The sequence below is a fragment of the Aulonocara stuartgranti genome (genome assembly GCF_965226115.1).
Source record: "Aulonocara stuartgranti genome assembly, chromosome: 23".
NCBI lineage: Eukaryota > Metazoa > Chordata > Actinopteri > Cichliformes > Cichlidae > Aulonocara > Aulonocara stuartgranti.
In genome coordinates this window covers 53,812,741-53,836,026 of record NC_138958.1, presented here as the reverse complement: position 1 = coordinate 53,836,026, position 23,286 = coordinate 53,812,741, and the positions used below count along the sequence as shown (strand labels likewise).

Here is a 23,286-nt window from a genome sequence, read left to right as displayed (position 1 = left end):
TCTTATGTACGCAAACGTGCGTTGCAACTTCTTATCTGGTCTTTTAGTTTGACAGCACATGTGCACCTGTAGGACCACTTATGTGCTCTCCTGCATGTATTTAAGGAAAGAACTGTTTAATGGAGACTGTCAGTGACAGTCAATGCCCAAAAGGTTTTTGTTCAAGCAGTCCTGGCAGACAGCCTCGCTCTTACTTTCCTCATGTTCTCATTTTATTTAACTGGAGTTGATAAATGACTTCATCCACCCATCTAATATGTTGAAAACATCAAAGCAAGAAACTTGCTCACCATGTTTTCTTGATACTGCAGTTAATAAATCTTTCGAGCTCAGTAACTTTAACAATTTATTTCATCAGCATTCCAGTACCTGAAAACATTCCAGCATTTATCGTTGATAAATCTTGTATGAGAAGAAAGATTAAAAGTAATTGAGCAATATAGAGTTTAATAAATAATCACATCCGGTGCAGTGCAATAAAGTTTGCTTAAAAGAAACCTCAACATAAACAGACACTTAAGCTGTGTACATGCCGGAAGTGATTCGCTCATCACACATTGCTTTGAAGCTGGTGGTTGGTTGCTTGCTGACGTTCCAGGCCCCAGTTGCCCAGATACCACTACCCTGTAAATCAACAACATTCTTCATTCCCACAGGTAGCACTTCAGGCTTTCACCTGACGCCTGAAAATGAATAAACTTTTATTCTGAATCCTGTCTACTTCACATCACCAGTGGTTATTTTGCCCGCTGTAGTCGTGGAACACCCTTCACTTTCTGGTCAGCGTGTAGCTGTGAATCTCTTCCAGTATGCACACAGCGTCACAGTGGAATCTGAGTTTCAGGATTGCAGCTGTTAACTCAAATTAATGCAAACTTCTTTGTGTTGTGTAAACTCTCAGCACGTTCTTAGTTCTTCCATGTGTAGCTGTAGTTGTTCATGGTGATGTGTGTCAGGGCTGTCTTTCCCAGGGTGGAAGGCTGCTGCAGCTGCTGGATGGAAGCAGGATGGAGACCACAAGAGGACAGTTCTACCGAGGCCTCGCCAACCTGCAAAGTGTTCACAGAATAAATACCCCTACACTAATTCACACTTTCTCTCCAAGTCCTATTTTAGAATAAATCTGAGGTTGTTAGCTGGCACTAAGTGCTGTGGACAGCACGTTGACACAGGTTAACAGACAAACAGCAAAACCAGCCATGCAAACTAGCTCGTTCAACATCTGCATTATTTAAATTACCAATGCACGTGCCAGAAACCTGAGCGCCTCAGTGGGTACATTTAGTAAATTATCGTGAATTAAGTGGCTGGCCCGACTGTGTGAAGAAGACAGAGGCTTCACACACGTTACATGCAGATAACCCTGGTTATGGTTTAGGCATCATCTGCAGGTTGCTTGCTAAGAAGTAAAGTTGACATTAAAGTTGATTTGATCACATTCAGGCAACAGCGCATACATACATGACATTCATGAATCAAACAAAAAGCAGCTTCATGTTTTCTGTGTGTTACCTGCTGCTTGGTGCCGTGTACGTTCATAACCGCGGTAGGAGTATGTGTGTAAAGCGCAGCTGAGAAGTTTCCTTTCTGCGCAGGCCGAAGTAACGTTAGGATAGCATGGAGAGACGAGGGGAGGACAGGTCCTGCAGTGTGGCAAGTACAAGTATACTGAACACTAACACACACAGTGGGAGCTGAGAACTGATACGAGACAAAAGTCTGCTTGTCCAGCTGCGTACCTGTGATCTCCAGACTGCTGATGTTCTGGTAGGAAGAACCAACTTGACGTCTCACGTTCACACAACGGCTCTATCAAAGCATAAATCACACACAGTGTCAAATTCAACTCAGAAGTATAAATGATACGTGAGATGGTTACAGACAGAGCTTCGTGTGTGTGCTCCAAACACCTTCAGAGTGTGCATTGTAGCTCCTCTAAAAGCACTGGGAGCCAACAGTGTGGGCGGTAACCCTGCCTGGGAGCCGGACGAAGCAACCACACCCTTCCAATTGATGAAGAAGTTGATGAGTGTGAAAGTGTGAAGTCCTTTCACACATATCATAGACTCAGGCTTATGGTCCACAGACATGACGTGGCCCTCCTTATGACTAGAGAAGAGGTCAAGGAGTTGTCACAGAAAAACACACAGAGTACACATAAAACAGACTAACGTGACAGTGCTAATGAGGATACAGGTGTAGGGTGTGGAGGTCTGGCTTCTTGATTTTGTCCTGGACTCCCATCTCCTTCAGCCAAGACAAAGTGCTGTCTTCATCTCTGTAGTCTCCATCATGGTCTCCTCCATCAACTGTATCGCTCAGCTTGGGGAACCTATACATTGGTTCCCCACAAAAACACCACAACAAAAGGTTCTTCTTACGTCTGACTGATTACATTTTTAAAATTTCCAGGTTATTAGTGCCTCATTTTTCCTTATGGTATATTTAAAGCATGACGACTGGTTATATCTAGTTCCTTCTACAGGCCTTTATGGCTTAACTTACCATCGTTAAAAATAACTAAACTTTTTACTTTTCTTATCTTTTGTAGAGTGCTTGTGTTAAGTCTGTAGGGTGCAGGTTTCTTTTTATTGCCCAAAAAGTTATTCCAGTCATTCCCCATTTAATTAACATTTAATTTAACCTAATTAACAAGAATAATCCAGGCATCTGAGTCTCTTAAAAGTATTAGATCAGTTGTATCTGACGCATGAATATCCTAATCTCCACCGTGTATTTGGACTACCGAAGCCTCTGCTGCAATCTAATTAAATCCTTTCTTTATTCCTCTTGATTGGGTTGTGCAAACCATTTACATGAAGGGTAATCATACTACGTACTTGATTTTGCATTTGGTTGTTTTTTGTTCTAACAGTTGAGTTACGTGATGACCAAACGTGAGCTGTTGCAGAACTATGAAGCACACTGATGGATATTTTCAAACAGAAAGAATGAGAGAGAGAAAACAAAACTGGATGAACTTCATTTTAGCGTTAGCTATTTTGGTGTGCGAGGGATAATGTACCTTAATGCAACAGGTAAAAAAAAAAAAACAACTTCTAAAGTGTGTTCTGTGCATTTTGTCCATTTAGATTCGATCTTTCACCAAATGTTTCATTATTCAGTGGATAGTCTGAATTATGCTTATGTTAGGCATAGGGGTACCTGGTCATCATGCACATACAAACAGTCATAACCCACCAAGTCATTGAAAGTTGGGTTTAATAATATAGTAAGGCCAGACACTCCCTGGTGCACTTGCCTTGCTGTCAGCGGTCCAAGCATCCAGTGCAAAGGCCAGGAAACTATGAATGTTAGAAGAAACATCTGTAGTACTAAGTGTTGCCAGTACTTGGCTGCTCCATCCAGTATTTGAATCCATAGTGTGGTACTGCGCTTGTATGGACATTGATCCACAGCCAGTAAGAACATCCACACGGACCAGCTTTCAGTGAATAATTCTGTGAGAAGGCGACTCCGCTGAGAACCGGAGTTCTGTCCACGCAGGAACCAAGAAAATGTGGTTCCATAAAAGTGAAATGTGAACCACGATCAGTTATTAAACATGCCAGCGATGGCATTACTCCACATGCTTGGTGTCGACTTCTCTAACTGCACATTCTCTTACCCAAATTCTTCATTATTGCCATGCAGTTCTTTCAAACTGTTGCCTTCAGTTGCAAAGTTGTAATTTAGCACAGCCATTGGAAGCTTTGCAGGGTTGCTCTGTTAGCTCTCATATGTCCTCACTGGAGATGGACCGATCCGATATTACGTATCAGACCTAACTTACTGGATCGGATATCAAAAAGAAATAAAAAATGTAATCCGATCCATTAAATATCAAAAAAGCAGCTCACAGAACTTGCGACAACTCCTAACTCTGCTCATAACCATAGCACGTGGGAGCAGTATGCATCACGTGATAGAGCGGCTGTGGCGCGCCAGACCTGTCGGCGGTCTGGTTGAGCATTTGTAGCCTTGGTACCAAACCGGCATTTCATCTCCGAGGAAGTTATCCCAGAGAGAAGTAAAGCAAGTGTGTAAGTTCATCTCTGAGTGTTTGTAAAGCATTCCAGCGTTAGCGACTGCCTTTCTCTCTCTCTCTCTCTCCTGCTGCTACTTCAATCATGAAACTGATCAATGATCAGCTGATCGGCTTTTCTGTAGCGAGTCCGTCTCTCTTGTTTGTTTATCGCCCACTTTGCACCAGAAAGAGGAAACCAGCGGCTGAACAACAGCAGCACGTTTAAGCTTGATCAGCTGTTGTTAGAATTTATTTAATATAACTTTCTACTCGAGGATCTTTTTCTACGTAGCTGACACTGGTAACTGTGCAGGGGCGGATCTAGCAAAGTTTAGCCAGGGGGGCCGATAGGGCATGAACAGGGAAAAGGGGGCACAAAGACAGACTTTTCTTTCTTATTCTCATTTAAAATGTCGAGCTTTTAATAAATAATTATCCGACTCTTACACCCAAAGTTTTAATCTGATGTAAAATGTATAGAAGTCCATTACTGTATATAGTAACTGTTAAGTCTAATATACCCTAGTAAGCTATACTACTTTTTCCATCTGTGCAGTTCTGTTGAAGAAAGATGTTGAATCTATTTAATTATTCTTGAAAAATAATTGATTTCTGTGCAATTTTTTCCCACTGCATCAAATTAAAGTTGATTACGTCGATTAAGCATCATGAGGTGGAGGGTGGGGGGTGGTTCCCTATTTTTTTTTTTGCTGGAGTTTGCAACCCTATTAGTTAGGTTGCTTAATATTTCTGCTAAGTTCTCTTTAAAATACCAGAATAGGGAGGATGGAGCAGGTTTAAGTTTATTAGATTGATCAGTGTTGCTGAACTATGAAATATTTTGGGTACAGTGTGTTTTTTCCATACAGGTATAACAGAATAGCTTTAGTGTTTGTTTGTTTATTTAAACTTTAGTATGAACTTATACAAAATGCAGCAATACATTAAAAAAAAGTTTCATTGATTAAAAAACACTATATCGGATTAATATCGGTATTGGCCAATATCCAATTTTATGATATCGGTATCGGACATAAAAAAGTGGTATCGTGCCATCTCTAGTCCTGACTTGGGCGCTTCTCAGTTTCCGCCTCGAGGTGTCCTGTGCAGCAGATCCCCTTGGTCTCCTTAAATCCTCCACTGCCTTGTTTGCCCTGCTGTAAACTACCAGCCTGTACACTTTTATTGTGGCAGCAGGGCTGGTGTCTGGGATCAAATGTCTTGCTTCGAGTTTTGCTGCTGTATTCTGAGTTTGACTCCACTCAGGGCTCTTGAGCTGTTTTAATAAAATCATTTATAGAATCAGATGTTGTATCCTTCCAAGGCCTCCACATGGTGGGAGCCTCCAGGTCTGCTCATGAATGCAGATTCGAGTTCCACTCTTCCATATCAGCTCATCTTCCCACCCTGTTGGTCGTCTTCAAATCAGTTATTAGGTCGCCTAGTTTCTGTTAAAATTCTGCTATCCTTTCTCAGATTGTCTCTAATGTTTTCTTGAAACTGACCCAGGTCAAACTGGACCTCTTGACTTATGTCTGTGTGGATAGCAGCTAGGGCTGCCACGATTGGTCGACTAACAAAATCATCGACGACAAATTTGATAGTCGACGCGCTGTTTAAAGCTTTGTAAGACCAGAAAGACGCAGGAATACGTAGCAGGATTTAAGAGTGTAATAACGGACTGAAACAGAAGATGGCAGCACTGCATGTACAAGGATGCCAGCTGCCGTTAAACCCCGAAGAAGAAGAAGCAGTGTCCGGTATCATAGCTGTGTCCAAATTCAGGGGCCGCATCCTTCGGAGGCCGCATTTGAAGGCTGATTACGTTACAGCAATGTGATGAAGGCTGTCCAACTTCGAAGACTTCGGCAAATACAGTCGACAAATGCGTCCTACTTTTCCCCAGATTTGAAGGACGGGTCGGGCGTATGGCCCAACCTATCCCAGAATTCATAGCGCAGCCCAGCTCAGTTTCCAACAATGGCGGCAGCTAGTTAGTTTTAATGTTACTCTTATTATTCTTTCTGGGTCACAAAATAAACGTTTAACATATTTTCAGGCGAGAATGTAGCTGTGTAAACCTCAAATATCTGCTCAGTTTATCAAGACACCACATATTTTCAAAAGCGCTCCGACGTTTTCAGAGACGTCTGTTACCCACTAGCTCGATATTTAGCCGGGGGCTAGGCTAACTAGAGCCGTGAGAACACCGGACTCCTGGCAAATCGTTTTCAAACCCACCGCTGTCTTTCGCTACTCAGGTTAAACATGATATATGAGTCACTTAGATAACTTAAAAATGTTATTGTTTGGCTTTTTTTTAGAATTTTATTTGTTCCTGAGTAAATCGGTTTGGCTGAGATTAAAGTTTTTACACAGCTGAATAAACATCAAGCAGACAGCTGATTATCAGAAGTGTGAGATGCTCCAGAATTTACTCCGGTGTCCTGTTATAGTTTAGATGGCAAGGAGTTTATTAAACTTCACTGAAACAATCTGCAAATTTCATTAAAATTTAATTCATCTTGTCTTTATTTTTAGTTAGCACAGACCTGAAACACTTAAAGCTGTAAGCTAATGACAGTTACATAAGAGCAGATGCTGCTGGTGCAATAAGCTGTACGTTTTATGTTCAATGGATGATGATCTGATTGGTCGACTAATCGGATCATGCATCTGTTGGACGTAAAACATACAGCTTATTGCATCAACATGCGTCTGCTCTCCAAATTCAGGGGTCAAAAGATGTGGCCCCTGAATTTGGACACAGTAAGCGGAGACTGCTGCTTCTTCTGCTTCTTCTTCGGGGTTTAACAGCAGCTGGCACCCTTTTACATGCATTGCTGCCATCTTCTGTTTCAGGCGTTATTACACTCTTAAGTCCTGCTACTTATTCCTGCGTTTTTCGGGATCCTACAAAGCTTCAAATGACGCATCGACTATTAAATTGGCTCATGGCCAATTTAAATGTTCTTTTGCTATTTCATCTAGGGTTTGAGAGTAACGAAATTTCTATTCTCTGTATGTCCTGTACATGTGGTAGAATTGACAAATAAAGTTGACTTTGACTTGACTTTGATGGCCGCTCAGACATCGTGTTTGTCTCTTCAATCGTCTTTTTAAAAATCTTTCCCATCTGGCAGCTCCGCCAGATGTGAACTACCCAAAGATTTTTCATTTTAAAAAAGGAAGTATTATTATTTATTATTAGCTGTATGAGAAGTCAGCTATTCTAGAATGATATGAAGCTGTGTGGAAACTGCTGAGTGAGTCCAAAATGATATTTTACACATATTTTCAAAACAGTGATCAGAATCAGAACCCCGACAGCTCCCAGCCCTACTGAGCACAGACAATGAAAGAGCAGCACTTACGTGACCTCTTGTTCCTCCTGCTCCTCCTCTTGGTGAATGGTCTGCTTCTGTGCCTCCCTGCACCTCCTCTGTTCCTCCAGCAGAGGGAGGGTGAACTCTATACCTATATGGGTAAACTGATCAGTGAGGAGCAGCGAATGATGAAGCTGTCATGTCCTCTGTTCAGTCCTAACCTCAGGCTAGAGGTCTGACATTGTTTGACTCCTACAGCTAATTTTTCTTGTACTTTTTTATTTGACAAGTCATGTCTTAAAGAATAAACTACAGGCAAAGCTTTTTCATACAGCGGTCAGGTTTGTGGACTATTTTACTGCAACTACATGTCACATTTCAGACGAGTGGAAAGAAAATGTTGGTTGTCCACGCTGCCTGCCCGGCCGGCTGACAACGATACCTTGTCAGCCTTTTACGGCTGTAAATGTATCAAATGAAAATTAATTTTGAGACCAAAGCTACAGTTCAGCTCTCACCTTCAGCCTTCATTGCCTCTCTGAGGCCCCTCGTTGTGGGGGAAATGAAAGCAGTGATGCTGCTGGATCCTCCAAGACCTGCTGCCCGGAACAACACTGTGAACTGACAAAGAAACAGATGAGCTGAAGGACGGTGTTGCTGAGCACAGTTCAGATTGCATATTAACACCTACCTGATAGGAACAGAGGTAGAAGTACGGACACAGTCTGGCCTTTAACAGACTGTAGAGAGATGACAGACTGAAGGACCTGAGCAACAAACATGGACAAAGGAAGGAGTGTGGGAATAATGCCACTGAATACATGTACAGTATACAGAACACAGCAGCCAGTGTTCAGCAGTTTCACAGTACACACAGCATTCATTTGACTCTGGCTGCATCGAGTATTTTGAATTACAAAAAAGACCTCAACAAGGCAGCACCTGTTCCTGGAAGCTCCACTAAAACCTTTACTGGATACAGGCTGGCGTTAAAACACCTGTTTCACTTTATAACTACACCTGACCTGTTTGTCACAGCTACAGTAAAGTTACATTCAAACTCACAGCTGAACACACGCACACGTCATCTGGTCCAGGAGATACAACAATGTCAGAAGTCTTTTTGCAGAGCATCACCATGGAGCTCCACCTAAAAATGCTACTTCATTGTGTGGCTGCTCTTACTTGGCCATGAAACACTTCACTGTACAAAGGTTCATTTAATGTGCAACCCTGCTGTGTGAGATTTAACCCCACCTGTGAAGCTGGATTCAGGAAAGAAGTGTTTAAACATGTTTAGCGCTAGTACAGAGCGTGATGTCACTGGGTCCGATGGTTAGCTGGCTGCTGCTAACAGACTGGGTTTGTGTTAGCTAACTGTGACAGAGCTGATAACTTGGCGTACTGATACTAAAACACAGTCTAAGGAGGTCGTAACTTCCTTCTCTCTCTGACAGATTTATTGGGGTTACTCAGCCTAACAATGACCTCTTTCATCTACATCTCTTCGGACCTCCAGTGTAAAGATCTCAAATCTTAGAATCAAGTTCAGTTTTTTTTAATGATTCATTTATCAATAGGACATATCAGTGAAATCACCTGTCAGTCAGTTATACATAAAAATGGCTGTAATTCCTAAACTACGGAGCCCCGCAGGGGACATGGGAGAAAAAAAAAATTAGGATGGACTTTTGCGAGATCTCGCAAAACAAACTCGGGATCTCGCAAAACATTTGTGAGATCTCGCAAAACATTTGCGAGATCTCGCAAAACTTTCTCGCGAAAGTTGAATTCCAACAATGGCGGCAGCTACTTAGTTGTAATATTACTCTTTCTGGGTCACAAAATACACTTTTAAGATATTTTGAGGCGTGAATGTAGCTGTGTAAACGTCAGATACCTGCTCGGTTTACAAGACATCACATATTTGCAAAAGTGCTCCGACGTTTTTGGAGATCTGACACCCACTAGCTCGAAGCTAACGGGAGGTCGAGACCTACTACAGCCGGGAGGAACACCGCTTTCCCGGCACATGGTGCCTCGACCTACCGGCCGGCTTCGAGCTGGCGGCCTCCGAAGAATGCGACTAAAACTTTTGCGAGATCTCGCAATACTTTTGCGAGATCCCGAGTTTGTTTTGCGAGATCTCGCAAAAGTCCGTGTTAATTTTTTTTTCTCCCATGTCCCCTGCGGGGCTCCGTACTAAACAAACAATATTTTTATTAAAATCCGTCGAGTTAAAGTTGAAAGTCTGTGATTCAATCGCATCTTGATTCATTTAAAATCAGGACAGAGAGAAAAATGAAATCATTGCAGTAAAACCTTGTCACCCTATCAGCCTCACCATTCTGTCATGAGACTCTGCTGTATCGTTGCATCATGAGCCCAGGGGGCGCTCTTGCCAAAGAAGCTCCTTTCAGCGTTGATCCTAGGGAACAGAGACAGCCAGGGTATGGAGGGATGCTGCCAGTAGACCAGGCTTTGCTGGAAGGCACAACGTAGCTCTGAGCAGGACCTGGGATCCTATAGCAGGCACAGAGACAGGTCGGGCTGAGGAACAAGCTACTGAAGAACCCAAGACAAACTAAGAGCTGTCGGGTATCCATTAGGGGTGCAACGATACACAAAATTCATGGTTCGGTTCGGTTCGATACTTTGGTGTCACGGTTCGATATTTTTTCGATACAAAAAAAAATGTTCATGCCTTTTTAATTTGTCATTTATTAAAATTATAAATATATATTTTAACTCAAAAGTACAGTTTTTAAATTTAACCCTAACCCTTGTGCGTGTTTTTTTATTTTGACAGCGAATACGCACCTGCGGACCACTTATGTGCAGCCCTGGTTATTTAGCTCGTCATATTGCAGCCACAGAAATTATTTTGTCCATGAAACCATAAAGCTGCACTTTCTTTTTACCTTATAGTCTGATTTGTCATAACTTCTCCGTTTTGTGGTAAGCTTTTCTTTGGCTGTCACTTCTTCACCCTGACCTGTCTTATTTGGCTCAGCAGAACTGAAATATATATCCTCCTGCTTTTACACAGGCACTCACATAAGCTCTGCGATTCTCTGCGCGATCAACCTCTCACATGTTTAAGCTGCGGGAGATTTCACTTGTCATGTTTGCATAGTAAGCTAACAATTAATAAGACGATGTCAGAGGAATTGGTGCACAAATTATCATCACTCACAGATCAGTGCTGTCGCTCTCTATACACAGTTCGCGCGATTGCAAAGTGAAAGCAAAAAAACAAGCGCAAATTCAAACGCGATTTCAATATGTCACATATTGACAGTGGCTCACCCAATGACATAATTACCCAGCTACATTTCTGAAAGAATGCAAAAGCATTGACATATATTTTTCCTTCCTACAATAGCCCGACGGGCAGGGCAGAGATAGATTTTGGTAGCCCGACTGGAAAAATCGCTAGCCCCGGGACGTCGGGCTAGCGATATTGCGAGCCCTGTATCTGATTGAGGAATCACTCATCTTTGGAAAAGAGAGTTTATTACAGAGAAATGTCTCTTTCCAAAATAAAAGCTCTACTATACGCTTCTTCTGGGCTATATTCTCAGCAGCATATTAAACATATCAGGTCCCCATAAGGAGAATCCTGTGCTAACGGCTGTCTAAATGACTCTGCTAAAGTTAGTAGCATGCGTGCTTGTTGTTTTTGTCTGCTTCCACTTGTCTTTGCACTAGGATGATGTCGGCGTAAATGTGCAGTCATATTCGTTGTGTTCCCACTAGTGCTGTCAGCGTTAATCTCGTTGAAATAACCTTAACGCCACAACATGGCAAATCTCCGTTAACGAGCTACCGCCGATTGCCCCGTGCGTGGGGCTGGACGGCCAACACGTTAACGAGCTAACTGTGCTAACACACTAGCTCCCACCCATGTAATTGAGCATTGCATGGCACATCCAACATACTATTTTACTTTAGTCCATGACTCGCTTACCTTCAGGGTCATACGTCACATGAAGACCAAAATAATTCCAAACGCCAGATCTGAATGAGGGTGGGGGAGGTCCACTTCTGTCTCGCTAGCTTGCCCTGCGCTCTTCCTTCTGACGATGCTGTCTGTGTTGAGCGCTCAGTGAATCTGCGTTCGACTACTCCGCCTAGGCTGCACTCTCGAGCCTAGGCGGAGTAGTCGAACGCAGATTCACTGAGCGCTCAACACAGACAGCATCGTCAGAAGGAAAGTTGATAAAATAAATTACAAATTTTGTATTGTTCGATACATATGCGTACCGAACCGAAAGCACTGTATCGAACGGTTCAATATCGATACGAGTATCGTTGCACCCCTAGTATCCATATCAGCATACTTTATTAATACCTAAGGAAATTATGTGGGTTACAGTTGCTCCAGTAAAGTAACAGTAACAGACCAGTAGGGCTGCCACGATTAGTCACTAGTCACGACTATTAAAATCGTCGACGACAAATTTGATAGTCGACGCATCGTTTGAAGCTTTGTAAGATCCCAAAGGACGCAGGAATAAGTAGCAGGATTTAAGGGTGTAATAATGGACTGAAACAGAAGATGGCAGCACTGCATGTACAAGGATGCCAGCTGCCATTAAACCCCGAAGAAGAAGAAGCTGTGTCCCAGAATTCATAGCGCAGCCCAGCTCAGTTTCCAACAATGGCGGCAGCTAGTTAGTTTTAATGTTACTCTTATTATTCTTTCTGGGTCACAAAATAAACGTTTAACATATTTTCAGGCGAGAATGTAGCTGTGTAAACCTCAAATATCTGCTCAGTTTATCAAGACACCACATATTTTCAAAAGCGCTCCGACGTTTTCAGAGACGTCTGTTACCCACTAGCTCGATATTTAGCCGGGGGCTAGGCTAACTAGAGCCGTGAGAACAGCGGACTCTGGCAAATCGTTTTCAAACCCACCGCTGTCTTTCGCTACTCAGGTTAAACATGATATATGAGTCACTTAGATAACTTAAAAATGTTATTGTTTGGCTTTTTTTTAGAATTTTATTTGTTCCTGAGTAAATCGGTTTGGCTGAGATTAAAGTTTTTACACAGCTGAATAAACATCAAGCAGACAGCTGATTATCAGGAGTGTGAGATGCTCCAGAATATACTCCGGTGTCCTGTTATAGTTTAGATGGCAAGGAGTTTATTAAACTTCACTGAAACAATCTGCAAATTTCATTAAAATTTAATTCATCTTGTCTTTACTTTTAGTTAGCACATACGTAAACACTTAAAGCTGTAAGCTAATGATAGTTATATAAGAGCAGATGCTGCTGGTGCAATAAGCTGTACGTTTTACGTCCAATGGATGATGATCTGATTAGTCGACTAATCGCAAAAATAATCGCTGACTAGTCAACTATCAAAATAATCGTTTGTGGCAGCCCTACTGATGAGATTATTTAACGATACAGTATGTTACACATGTGTATTTAGTTCTATATTTCTGGAGATAATTTGTTCACTCTGGTGCTCTTACACTGGTGCAGATTAATTGTCATCTGGTATTGACTAATAACAAATACACACATGCATTTTGTGTGATAAGCACAAGTATTAAAACCTAATGGTGAAATAACTAGTAGCTCAGTGTTTCAACATGCAGAAGAAGCAACTGCTATTGCAACTAGAGATTTGAAAGAGCCGCTGACCTGAGAGGAAATCCTGGACCCTCAATGATTACGAAGACTAGGTGAAGTAGGGCTGGGCGATATGACCCAAAATTCATTTCTCGATATTCTTTAGCTGGATGACGATATATATCTCGATATTTTTTTAAAGACATAAAGTAAGAACAAAAAGAGAGTTCTTAGTCAAAGCTGTGTCCCAGATGTCACACAGGCACTTTTATTATCATACAGCACAGATGTACATGAAAAAATTACTCAGAAAAAAATATGAGCATTTATTAAATAATAATGCTCCATAAATAAAAGAAAACAATGTTGCTTTTGTGCATAACAAAAAGCTCACAATTGTGCAGTCAAAACGTGAACTAACAGACGCTGAGCATAATAACAAAGACCATAGACTTCCGCTATGGTTCGCTGCTGAGCAGTCGCGTGGCAGAGCCGCTCCTAACTTTCAAGGAGTTCACTACTAATTTAATCGAATTTACATCAAATTCTAGCTTTACTGGAAATGCCAAATTCAAAAAATATATATACGATGCCTCCCAAAACTACGAAGCAACACTCAAAACAGCAAAATGGTAAATGGCCTACATTTGTATAGCGCTTTACTCAGTCTCTAAGGACCCCAAAGTGCTTTACACTACATTCAGTCATTCACCCATTCACACACACATTCACACACTGGCAATGGTAAGCTACGTTGTAGCCACAGCTGCCCTGGGGCCTAACCTGGTTCAAGATCCGGAACAACAAGCAAGCGAGATCACGGAAGATGAGCTAACTACGGATGCTAATGCTAGCGAAGTTGCCCCGACATCCGTACTTCAGTTAATGCAAGTAGACTTTGGGAAAAGATTTGATTTCGGCAAGCACAATATCAAAGCTGCAAGATGTGATAAACAACTTCTGGCAAACCGTGTCGCGCTGGCAGAGGACAGAATTGGAACAAACGAGGACGACATTGCTGCTGTTAAAGCTACGAATACCACTTTAGAAACAAAGTTGGAGACACTAACACGCAAGGTAGAAGAGCTGGAGAATGACAGCCGAAGAAATAATATTCGCTTGGTGGGTCTCCGTGAAGGAGAAGAGGGCACAGATATGTGTGAATTCCTAACTAAGTGGATCCCAGAGGTGCTTGGGATTCAATCTTTCCCAGAACCCATAGTGATTGAGTGAGCCCACAGAATCGGGAGACAAAGTCAACAGTAAATCCAACACGGCCCTGCGAGGTGTTAATGAAGTTTTTAAACTCTGCTGATAAGGTTGGGCTGCTCAAATCAGAGTGGCAATGTTCTATTTTGTTAATGAGCAAACTCCAGTGTGGGTTTCTATGGAGTCTACAGAAATCAAAAATCCCCCGGACTTATATCTTTACTCAGCCGACAGGAAGACACTAAATAAGCAAACTAAGAACCCCTTTTTAAAAAACACTATAATGATCTGGTTAGAAATACACAACTACTTGGGAGAAATGATACAGCTGTCTAGGTTTACTCTGATATTTAGAAATAACAGCTTTCTTCCTGGTAGGGCGGATGCAGGTTTTAAATTTTGGTTTGATCAAGGTATAAGAAAAGTGTCTGATATATTTAGGAATAATACTCTTATGTCTTTTGAACAACTTAGAAGTACTCTTTCTATTCCTGTCAAACATTTTTTTTAATTTCTTCAATTAAGAAATTTTATCTTAACCACACAAGGTAACAGCTTAGAAATCCCCACCTACTCCTCTCTAGAGAACACAGTTATAAAGCATCTAAATGGGAGAGGTGAGTTTCTGCATTGTACAAATTATTTATGGAAAATTCCAAAGAATCAACACAGTCTATATTAGAGGCTTGGAGGAATGATTTGCAAATGGATATATCTGATGATGAGTGGTATAAATCATGCTCCTTGGCCCAGAGTCAGACAATTAATGTGCAATCTCGACTACTTCAATATAAATGTTTAACAAGACAATATCTTACTCTGTCCAAAATGCATCATTTTAACTCAAACATCCCAGACACCTGTATTAAGTGTGGAGTGGACAGGGGCACTTTATTTCACTGTATATGGGACTGTCCACATGTGAAAATCTTTTGGGAAAAGGTAATAAATCTGTTGAGTCAAATCATTGGTGATGTGATTCCACTTCATCCTAAAATATGTATTTTAAATATATACCCGAATAATTTTGTACCTGCTGCAAATATATGGTCAAAATTCTACAACTTTCTGGAGAACTGCAGCGTGAACACACTTAACGGCCTGAAGCGCTAACTTGATTTGTATATCTGTCCTTCCCTTTTGTTATGGTTTGCTTTGTTTTTGTTTCTATTACTATGTTGTTTCTGTTGTTGTTGTGGTTTTGTTTTTATTTATGTATTTATTTATTTTTTTTACTTTATTTTTTTTTTTTTAATGCTCGCGGTGCACCATGTAAAACCGGTTAAAACCAATAAATAAATGTTAAAAAACAAAGACAGATTTCACAGCTGCTCTGTTCCCAACTTCTACTGCGAGACTGACAGCCTGGAGCTTGAAATCCTCTTTGTAACCACGTCTCTTAACAGCTGCCATTTGTGGTCCTTATACGCACACAGTCCGGTTGAACCACAGTACATATTACTCCGTAATGCTCCGACAATCCATCAGGCGGTGCAGCTCCGTAGCTTACCTAAGTCGTACTAAAACATTTTTGACAGATTGCTGAGCGCCGTGTACATAAAATCGGTTCACGGTCAGTAAGCACAACCAGAATTCATACATAAGGCGCGCTGTCGATTTTTGAGAAAAAGAAAGGACTCTAGGCCGTGCAGCCCCTGTGCGATGTGAATGCAACATTACAGATAATCCCCACTGTGGTCATCAATGTAACCAACCAACTGATCTACCCCACAACAGCAGTGATCAGTGAGATTTTTGGCAACAAAATGAGCACCCACAAGGAGCAGTACCCTCCATGGAGAAGGAAACTAGAGGCCAAGGTCAAGGCAGCATAGAGGGAAGTATCGGAGCTGCAGAAAGGTGTGATAAAGGAAGGGATGTCTAAGAAGTACAGCAAGCTGGTCATACCTGATCATCAAAGACTCACAGCCTTGGCTAGCAGCTTGAAGAGGTACACCAGAGAGATCGAAGCCATGAAAATCAAATCATCTGAGGTGTGAGGTGCTGGAGATGGAGCAATATCGGAAGAGTATACAGCAGAAGGACACAACCCGTGACAGCAATGCTCAGTGTTCAGTGGATCTAAGAGCGGACCACAGCAGCCTCTCTGAACGGGATCCATTAAGCATCACAGCAGCAGACATCCATGAAAGAGTCTCAAGCATGAAGTGTTGGGCAGCACCAGGCCCTGACATCATCCACGCCTACTGGCTAAAGAAGCTCATATATACAAAATCCCTACTAATGACAGCAGGGACCTGCAATTTTCATTATTATTATAAATAATAATTATTAAGACGCAAATCTTTGTTTTAGACTGAGACTCAGAATCATCAAACTGATCCAGGTTTACATGGAAACTGTGACACTGATCATCTCTGTTATTCTGTGATATCATTTTTTAATTTGGTTACAGAAAAAATAATCTGGCTGAATAAAAAACAAGATTTTAGGTTTAAACATCTGAAGTAGGTCTAAAATCGAAAAGTCGTGACATGGTGAGGGCTCAACAAGTGCTGAAAAAATATTTATTTGGAGGGCTGTAACTGGTGTCACTGGTGTCTCAACATATGTGACTATTGTGTGCCTGTCCATCTTCCACATGTATGCAATGAGCCTACCTGTGGACTGTGTGGCAGGGAACTGAACTGTGCCCTGCAGTGCTGGCTGAGCCCCTGAGCTTCTTCCTGAGCCTTGAGCTGCTCTGCCCATGAAAGGGAGACCAGAGAGGTCAGGAGGAGACGAGTCTTCAGGCTCCAGTCTGCTGGATACTGGGTGCACACAGGAGCTGCAGTGGGAGCACTGGCTTGGGGGCTCTAGAAGGACAGAGGGGAATCCTTTGAATACACGGTTATACACTGCACAACAGAAAACCTGGGAAAAAGTGACAATTCTCACAGATATGTCAGTCAGCATTTAAAAAAATACAGAAAAAATCCCCACCTTTAGCAGGGGGCTTTTAATATGCTCCGGTTCTTCTTCCAACAACACATCACTCTCAGACAGAGATCCAGATTTCTGCAGCAGGACACAGACAGGAAAGGTAAGAGGGGGTCCTATAGTGTCTCCCTTCATGTTTACATCTCTACCACATAAACACAGGAGCTTTCTGATGATACGGGCGGTGCAAAGGACCGAGACCAACCTGGCTGGAAGCTTGTCGGTACTCCTGTTTTTGTGCCTCATCGAGCCTGAAACTGAGAGCCAGATCTAGCGCGCCTTCTCTCTTCGATGATTCTTCATCTCTCTCATTGTTTGTGATCCCGGAGCTATCAGAGTTTTCGGGGTTACAGCTGGCGTCGCTGAAAGTCAGACGTTTCTTCTTAGGACTGTAAGTGTTTTCTATTTTTGCGAACGGGTTCCTGCGTTTTATTCCAACCCCGGAATGGTTCTGGGCACCGGAGAGCGGTTCTGGGGAGAAAGTCCGCACGCACGTCGGAGATGAGCCGCTTTGTTCGGGGCGGTCTGTGGACCCGGCACCGGTGTCGCTTCGGGCTCTTTTGCACCTCATTCGCAAAATTTCCGCTGGTCGCTTGAAGCTGGGTGAGTATCCAAAGTGTTCCGACATCCTGTGGAGATGCAGTTTGCCCCAAACAATCCGCTTTTAGCGCTGTTTCCTTTAGAAAGCGCAGGACCCGCGGCTGTTTTTGTTTTGCGCTTTCTGCGCTGTAAAAATTTGGCGCGCAGCGTGCTGACGTAAAGAGTCCCCGCGTGTTGATGGCTGTGAAAAGGAGCTAAACGGACGTCATTTGCTTACGTTTGTTTTTGTGACGCACGTTAAAAATAAATACACAATAATCTACAGTGTTAAATGCAATTATTGTATCTGTTGGAGCCTTTACTCATCGGGAACTTTGGACGTTATGGTACAGCAGGATGTGACGTCGTGTCGGGTTTTACTACATTTGAATTGTATGATTTAAATTAATAATTTAATAATAATCAGAGACGTATACACAAGGAGATGTTGGAACAGTTTGAAAACTTGAGGGTTTGTGGAAAGACCTTTTCAGAAAAACACAAGGCAAAGCCTTGACTTCCGGCTTTGACTTCTTCTCTTCCTATATCAGCGCTTATGTGGCAATATTGTCTGAGTGGCGACGCCTATCTTCCAGGAGAATACTGCAGCGGCTTCCTGTGCCTTACCGGCGGATATACAGTGACGAGTACCTGGAACTTAGAGGGGATTTGAGACAAATTTTACGTCGCCAGCTTCGCACAGATCTACAAATGTAAGCTGCTTTCAAGTTCCAGTGTAAAACTGGGACATTTGGGCTTCCATTGTATACCTGCATTTTGTTTTCAGATGAAGTAGTCTTTTCTTTCTAAAAAACAAACAAACTTGAAAGCGTGATTTATCATTGCAGACACTATACAGTAGCCTGTAAAGGTTAGTATATGGTTTAAATAATCTGTTGTTACATGCTGAACGCTCTTCGGTGGGGAAAAGCCAACCAGTGCTCAGCTGCAGATAGAGGGAACAACATGGTTGTATCATCCTCTCGAGTGAGTATAGTTTTCCTTTTCAAGATCAGCTCTATAAATTCGCTATAGGCTCCTCTTGTTCATGTGTATCTTTTATCAGTTTATTTATTTGTTTCTTTTTGTGTCATTTCAGTTATTACATTATGTGTGGTATAGTATGACAATGTCTAAGGCAGGACAGGCAAGAGGAGAAATAAAAGGGGGAAGGAGGGAAGAAATAAGAGAAAATATAATAAAAGGATAGTGGCACGAGCCGAGAACAGGGTCCCAGGGCTCCAGGCGCCCAAGAATTGGCCAGCACCTGAGCCAGAGCCCCCTAACAAGGAAGAGGTCCAAGCCATCCCATACCAGCAAGGGAGCGGCTCAACAACCACACCAGAACATCCAGCCACGTGCCGTTGATCCCTCCCTGGGATGCTGCCCCTCCCTACATCCCAGGGAGGGGCAGCATCGTCCAGCGGAAAGTGGTAGGAAGAGGGAACCACTCCCTCCATGACCATTTCCCAAAGGGGCCAAGGTTCTGCAAGCCCCAGGTCCGGTCATGAGCTTACACTGGATTTTTGAGCCAGTATTTTTTACTGGTCTTACTGAAGTGCTCTTACTGCACCATTGCTTATAAATTGCTCCACACTGCAGTTTTGATATCACAATAATTTGCCTCGCTTAGTAAATCTGTCCCATGGCATATAAAATTAAATACATCTTATTTTCTTATATTTTATGGTTGTGGTCCAGTTTAACCCGTTTTCTCCTTCCTGGTTAGAATTTCAAAATAGGCCAGGGGTCAAAAAGAGGAACACCAATGCCCTGTTCCACACTAATATAATCAGTGTTCTCACAATCGAGGTAAACAAGGCAAACAAGCTAGAAAACGTGGTCCCAATATGATAGAGAAGCTTAAACATGACTAGAGTTTGCTTATGAAGAAATCAATGGCATTAACAAAAGAAAAAAACAAGCTCTTGAGAAAATATTCAAAAACAGCAAAGTGATATCAGTAACAGATTATCTGAAGCGGAGTGCTACAAAAAAGGATGGCGTCTGCATCTGTACGCTGAGAATGAACAAGAGAACAGGACATGAGACAGAAAGTATCCTGATTCTGTCAGAAAGCTGCTACCGAGCTCAGACAGAAGGCAATGATTGATGTGACGCACACGCTGGGCAGACGAGCCATGTGCAATCATCGTCCTCTGCTCTGTGAGAAACATCTGAAAGAGAGCAAACAACAGTTCCTTCCTGAAAGAGAAGAAGCTTCATTTTGGTGAGAACGAGATTCGTCAGAGCAGCGCTGTGGAAACAGCTACATTTCACTGTGTGTTATACTTGTATAACTATGCTTGTGACAAATAAAGAACCTTGACCTTGACCTTGACAGCTTACATCCAAAGATTCTACTCTGTCTATAATCACGTTTTGGTTGATTTCAGCAGAGCTTGAACTGAATATAAATGAGGCAGACATTTTTCCTGCTATTTTGAAAGACCACAACATTTTGACACTGACACCAAATATCAGTAAGTGGAACAATAGAAGGGGTTAGGCTCAGACTAGCTCATTTCTGAAGAGTGAACAGCCCATATCAGATATCAAGGATGTTATAGGAAAGTCCTGGAATTTGGCCTCAAAAAGTAATGTATGTGGAAAATACTGGGAATTTCTAAGGTTTTAAATGAGAAAGATAGCCACTGCATATGGCAAAAAAACAAGCACATAAAAATAGCTCAAAAATAGAAAAAATAATGATGTTTCTGCTGTCAATTTACCAATTAAATGATTAGCTGCTCTCTTTAATGAAGCGATCTGTAAAAGAAGAACTGTCCCCTTCATTGAAGAAAGGACATCTCCCTTTAATTCCCCAAACCAACAAAGATCCTTTATTTATTGATAACTGGAGACCAATTACACTCAACAATGATTATAAAATGACAATTTTCATAGTAGCAAAGCGTTGAAACACTGATCCAAATAAAAGAATTCAGGAATCCCACTGTGGATTCATGAGTGGCATTCATATCTCAATAATATTCACCTGTTTTTGGAGCTACAAATAATGGCTTGTTGGCAGTCACCTGATTTTATTCTTGATTCTCTACAGTTCTCCACAATTCTATCTTTAACCCTAAATTTTTAAAAATTTGATAACTTTTTTTATCAAAGCAATCAAGACATCATCGGTGAAACTGCCATCACTCCGATTAAGAGGGGAATTTCGTTATGGCCGTCCCATCTCTTCTTAGCGGTAAGCCAAATTCTGAACCTTTCAATAATCTACCATAAGTTTAGTTGCATTATCTTTAAATATACACAAGTCATTGTCTCTGGGGTGACTGTAGCTCAGGAGGTAGAGTGGGTCACTTTAGTGGTTTGATCCCCGTCTGCATAAATAACCCCAAGCTGCTCTCTGATGCATCCATTTGAGTACGAATGTGTGTGACTGTTAGATAAAAAGCACATAAGTATAAGAAAAAAGTGATTGTATTAATGGCAAATGGACTGATATGAATGGTGCTTTTCCACTCTCTCAAACACAATAATAATAATGTGTACGTTGCTCAGGGGTACCTCAGGGGAGCCGTTCAGTGGAGTCAAACCCCCGACCTTCCGATCATGGGGCAACCACTCTACCTACTGAGCTATCCCTGCCCCTCAATGTGTCACAATGACACAAATGAAATCTCAAAGTCTGATCTGTTATTAACATCAGGCTTAAACCTTAATTTAAATAATTTTGACATTCTTGCTTTAAAAGACATTGCTGATACAGAAATATCCCAGTTAAAAATATTGTTAAATATTTGGGAGTTTTGATCCCAGTGGAGGACAAAAGCTTGATGGATGATAACATAGACCTGGTGATTTGATATGTTCAAATGAAATGTAGCTCCTAGCTAAAGACTTCCTCTTTATGTCTTTATGTGTAAGTGCTGTTAAGCGAAGAAATAAGCTGCACAACATTTTTCCCTGCATTTAATCAGATTATCACAATTATTGGTCCAGTTGCTGCATCCGCACAGAGGATGGCTACACGGATTTCTTCACCATTGAGACCGGTGTGAGGCAAGGGGGTATCCTCTCTCCCTTCCTCATCCTTCTTGCCATTGACTTTGTTATGCAGAGTGCCATGGACCAAGATGGCTTTGGGATACCTTGGCATCCACCAACATGCCTCAAGGACCTCGACTTTGCAGACGACATCGCTTTGTTGGCTGACGTCCGGAAAAACATGACTACTATGACATCATGCTTGGAGCAAGAGGCAGCCAAAGTGAGCTTATGGATCAGTGGAAACAAAACCAAGGTCATGAGGACAGGTTACGTGACGAAACAGGACCCCATTACGGTAGGACTGCAACCACTGGAGGAGGTGAATCAATTCACCTACCTGGGCAGCATCCTGGCAAGTGATGGAGATGCTGAGCATGACGTTGTGTGTCGAATTGTTAAAGCAGGTGCGGTCTTTCAGCAGCTCCGGCCAATCTGGTCGACCCCAAAGATCGTGGTCAACTCCATCGTTATACCTACTGCAATCTACACTTGTGAGACGTGGAAAACATCAGCCAGAATCGCAAAAAGACTCCATGTGGCCCAGCAGCAATGGCTAAGACGTATTCTGGGGGTCTCCTACCGGGACCATGTCACCAACGAATAAGTACACCATCGAACTGCCACACGTCCCCTCCAGGACATTGTGACTGAGTGGCGTGTGCGGTTTGGAGGTCATGTTCTACGTCAACCCCCACATCAACTGCCCAAGATTGCCATCACATGGAACCCACCCCATGGAAGACGCAAACCAGGCCGCCCCCATACAACATGGCGGAGGACCTTCATCGATGACTTATGCACCATAGACATTGCATGGGATGAGGCCGAAGCAGCCGATCGAGTATGTTGGTGGACACTTGCCGCCCAATGCGCTGAACAGCACAGGAGGACCTAAGTCCAAGTAAGTAAAGGTCTCCAAAGAGGAGATCCCATACTAAACATATTAATATATAGAAAAAGATCTATTTAAAAATATTTTTTAAAGCTTAAAAGAGTATGAATATGTAAGATTTCCATGGGAGTGCAGAGGATCCTCTTTCACAGCATATTTTATATCTAAAGAGACTTTCAATAGAACATATTTTAAATGTCCAGTACATGAAAATAAGATGCCAATCCAGCAGTATTAGTTTGTCCCACTGTTGGCAGTAAAACAGAACTGTTAGTTCACCCCTGACAATAAACCACAGGACTATCACACTTTCACTCAAGCATCACCAGAGTACACAGACCAGAGTTTTCCTCAGTACTTTCATTTTGATTCGCCCATGGTTATTATTCCAAAAGGAAACTATACCAAGTTCATACTCACACTTGTATAATAAATCCCTGAACTCAACAGGCTTTAAGAGCAACAGATGTTAACTAGTTACTTTAAAAAAAGTCAACTTCTAATGTAAAGTTTGACTAATACTAAGGGTTTACTGTTTTTGTTCAATGTGTTATTCATTATATTGTATTAAAAGTAGACAAATGCGTGTCTAAGAGTGATTCTTTTTTTGTTCAGTCACAAGGCATTAATGCAGAAACCAGCGCAGTGCTTCAGATGGATGTCAGAGCCTGAAGATTTGATATATGCTGTTAAGGAATATTGAACACA

At 42.0% G+C, this 23,286-nt stretch overlaps 1 protein-coding gene across 1 annotated transcript; it reads right to left on the bottom strand.

Annotated features, from left to right (window-relative positions):
• Positions 1 to 430: 430 nt before the first annotated feature.
• On the bottom strand, positions 431 to 18,203 carry donson (DNA replication fork stabilization factor DONSON). The gene is made up of 12 exons (XM_082523469.1): positions 17,299 to 18,203; positions 17,097 to 17,171; positions 16,775 to 16,969; positions 9,698 to 9,876; positions 8,045 to 8,120; positions 7,872 to 7,974; positions 7,402 to 7,504; positions 2,195 to 2,332; positions 1,911 to 2,109; positions 1,740 to 1,809; positions 1,513 to 1,643; positions 431 to 1,049 (listed from the first exon to the last, which is right to left on the bottom strand). Exons 1-12 carry the CDS (start codon positions 17,719 to 17,721, stop codon positions 909 to 911), a joined length of 1,833 nt encoding a protein of 610 aa, XP_082379595.1. The 5' UTR covers positions 17,722 to 18,203; the 3' UTR covers positions 431 to 908.
• Positions 18,204 to 23,286: the final 5,083 nt, after the last annotated feature.

What these genes read in the sequence shown, in the direction of transcription:
- donson (XM_082523469.1), bottom strand. Translation starts at nt 17,721, where the DNA reads ATGTCGGAACACTTTGGATACTCACCCAGCTTCAAGCGACCAGCGGAA. An exon ending in TTAAAAGCCCCCTGCTAAAG is followed by an intron (nt 16,970 to 17,096) that starts GTGGGGATTTTT and finishes CTGTCCTTCTAG; the next exon opens with AGCCCCCAAGCCAGTGCTCC. An exon ending in CAGCAGTCTGGAGATCACAG is followed by an intron (nt 1,644 to 1,739) that starts GTACGCAGCTGG and finishes GCCACACTGCAG; the next exon opens with GACCTGTCCTCCCCTCGTCT.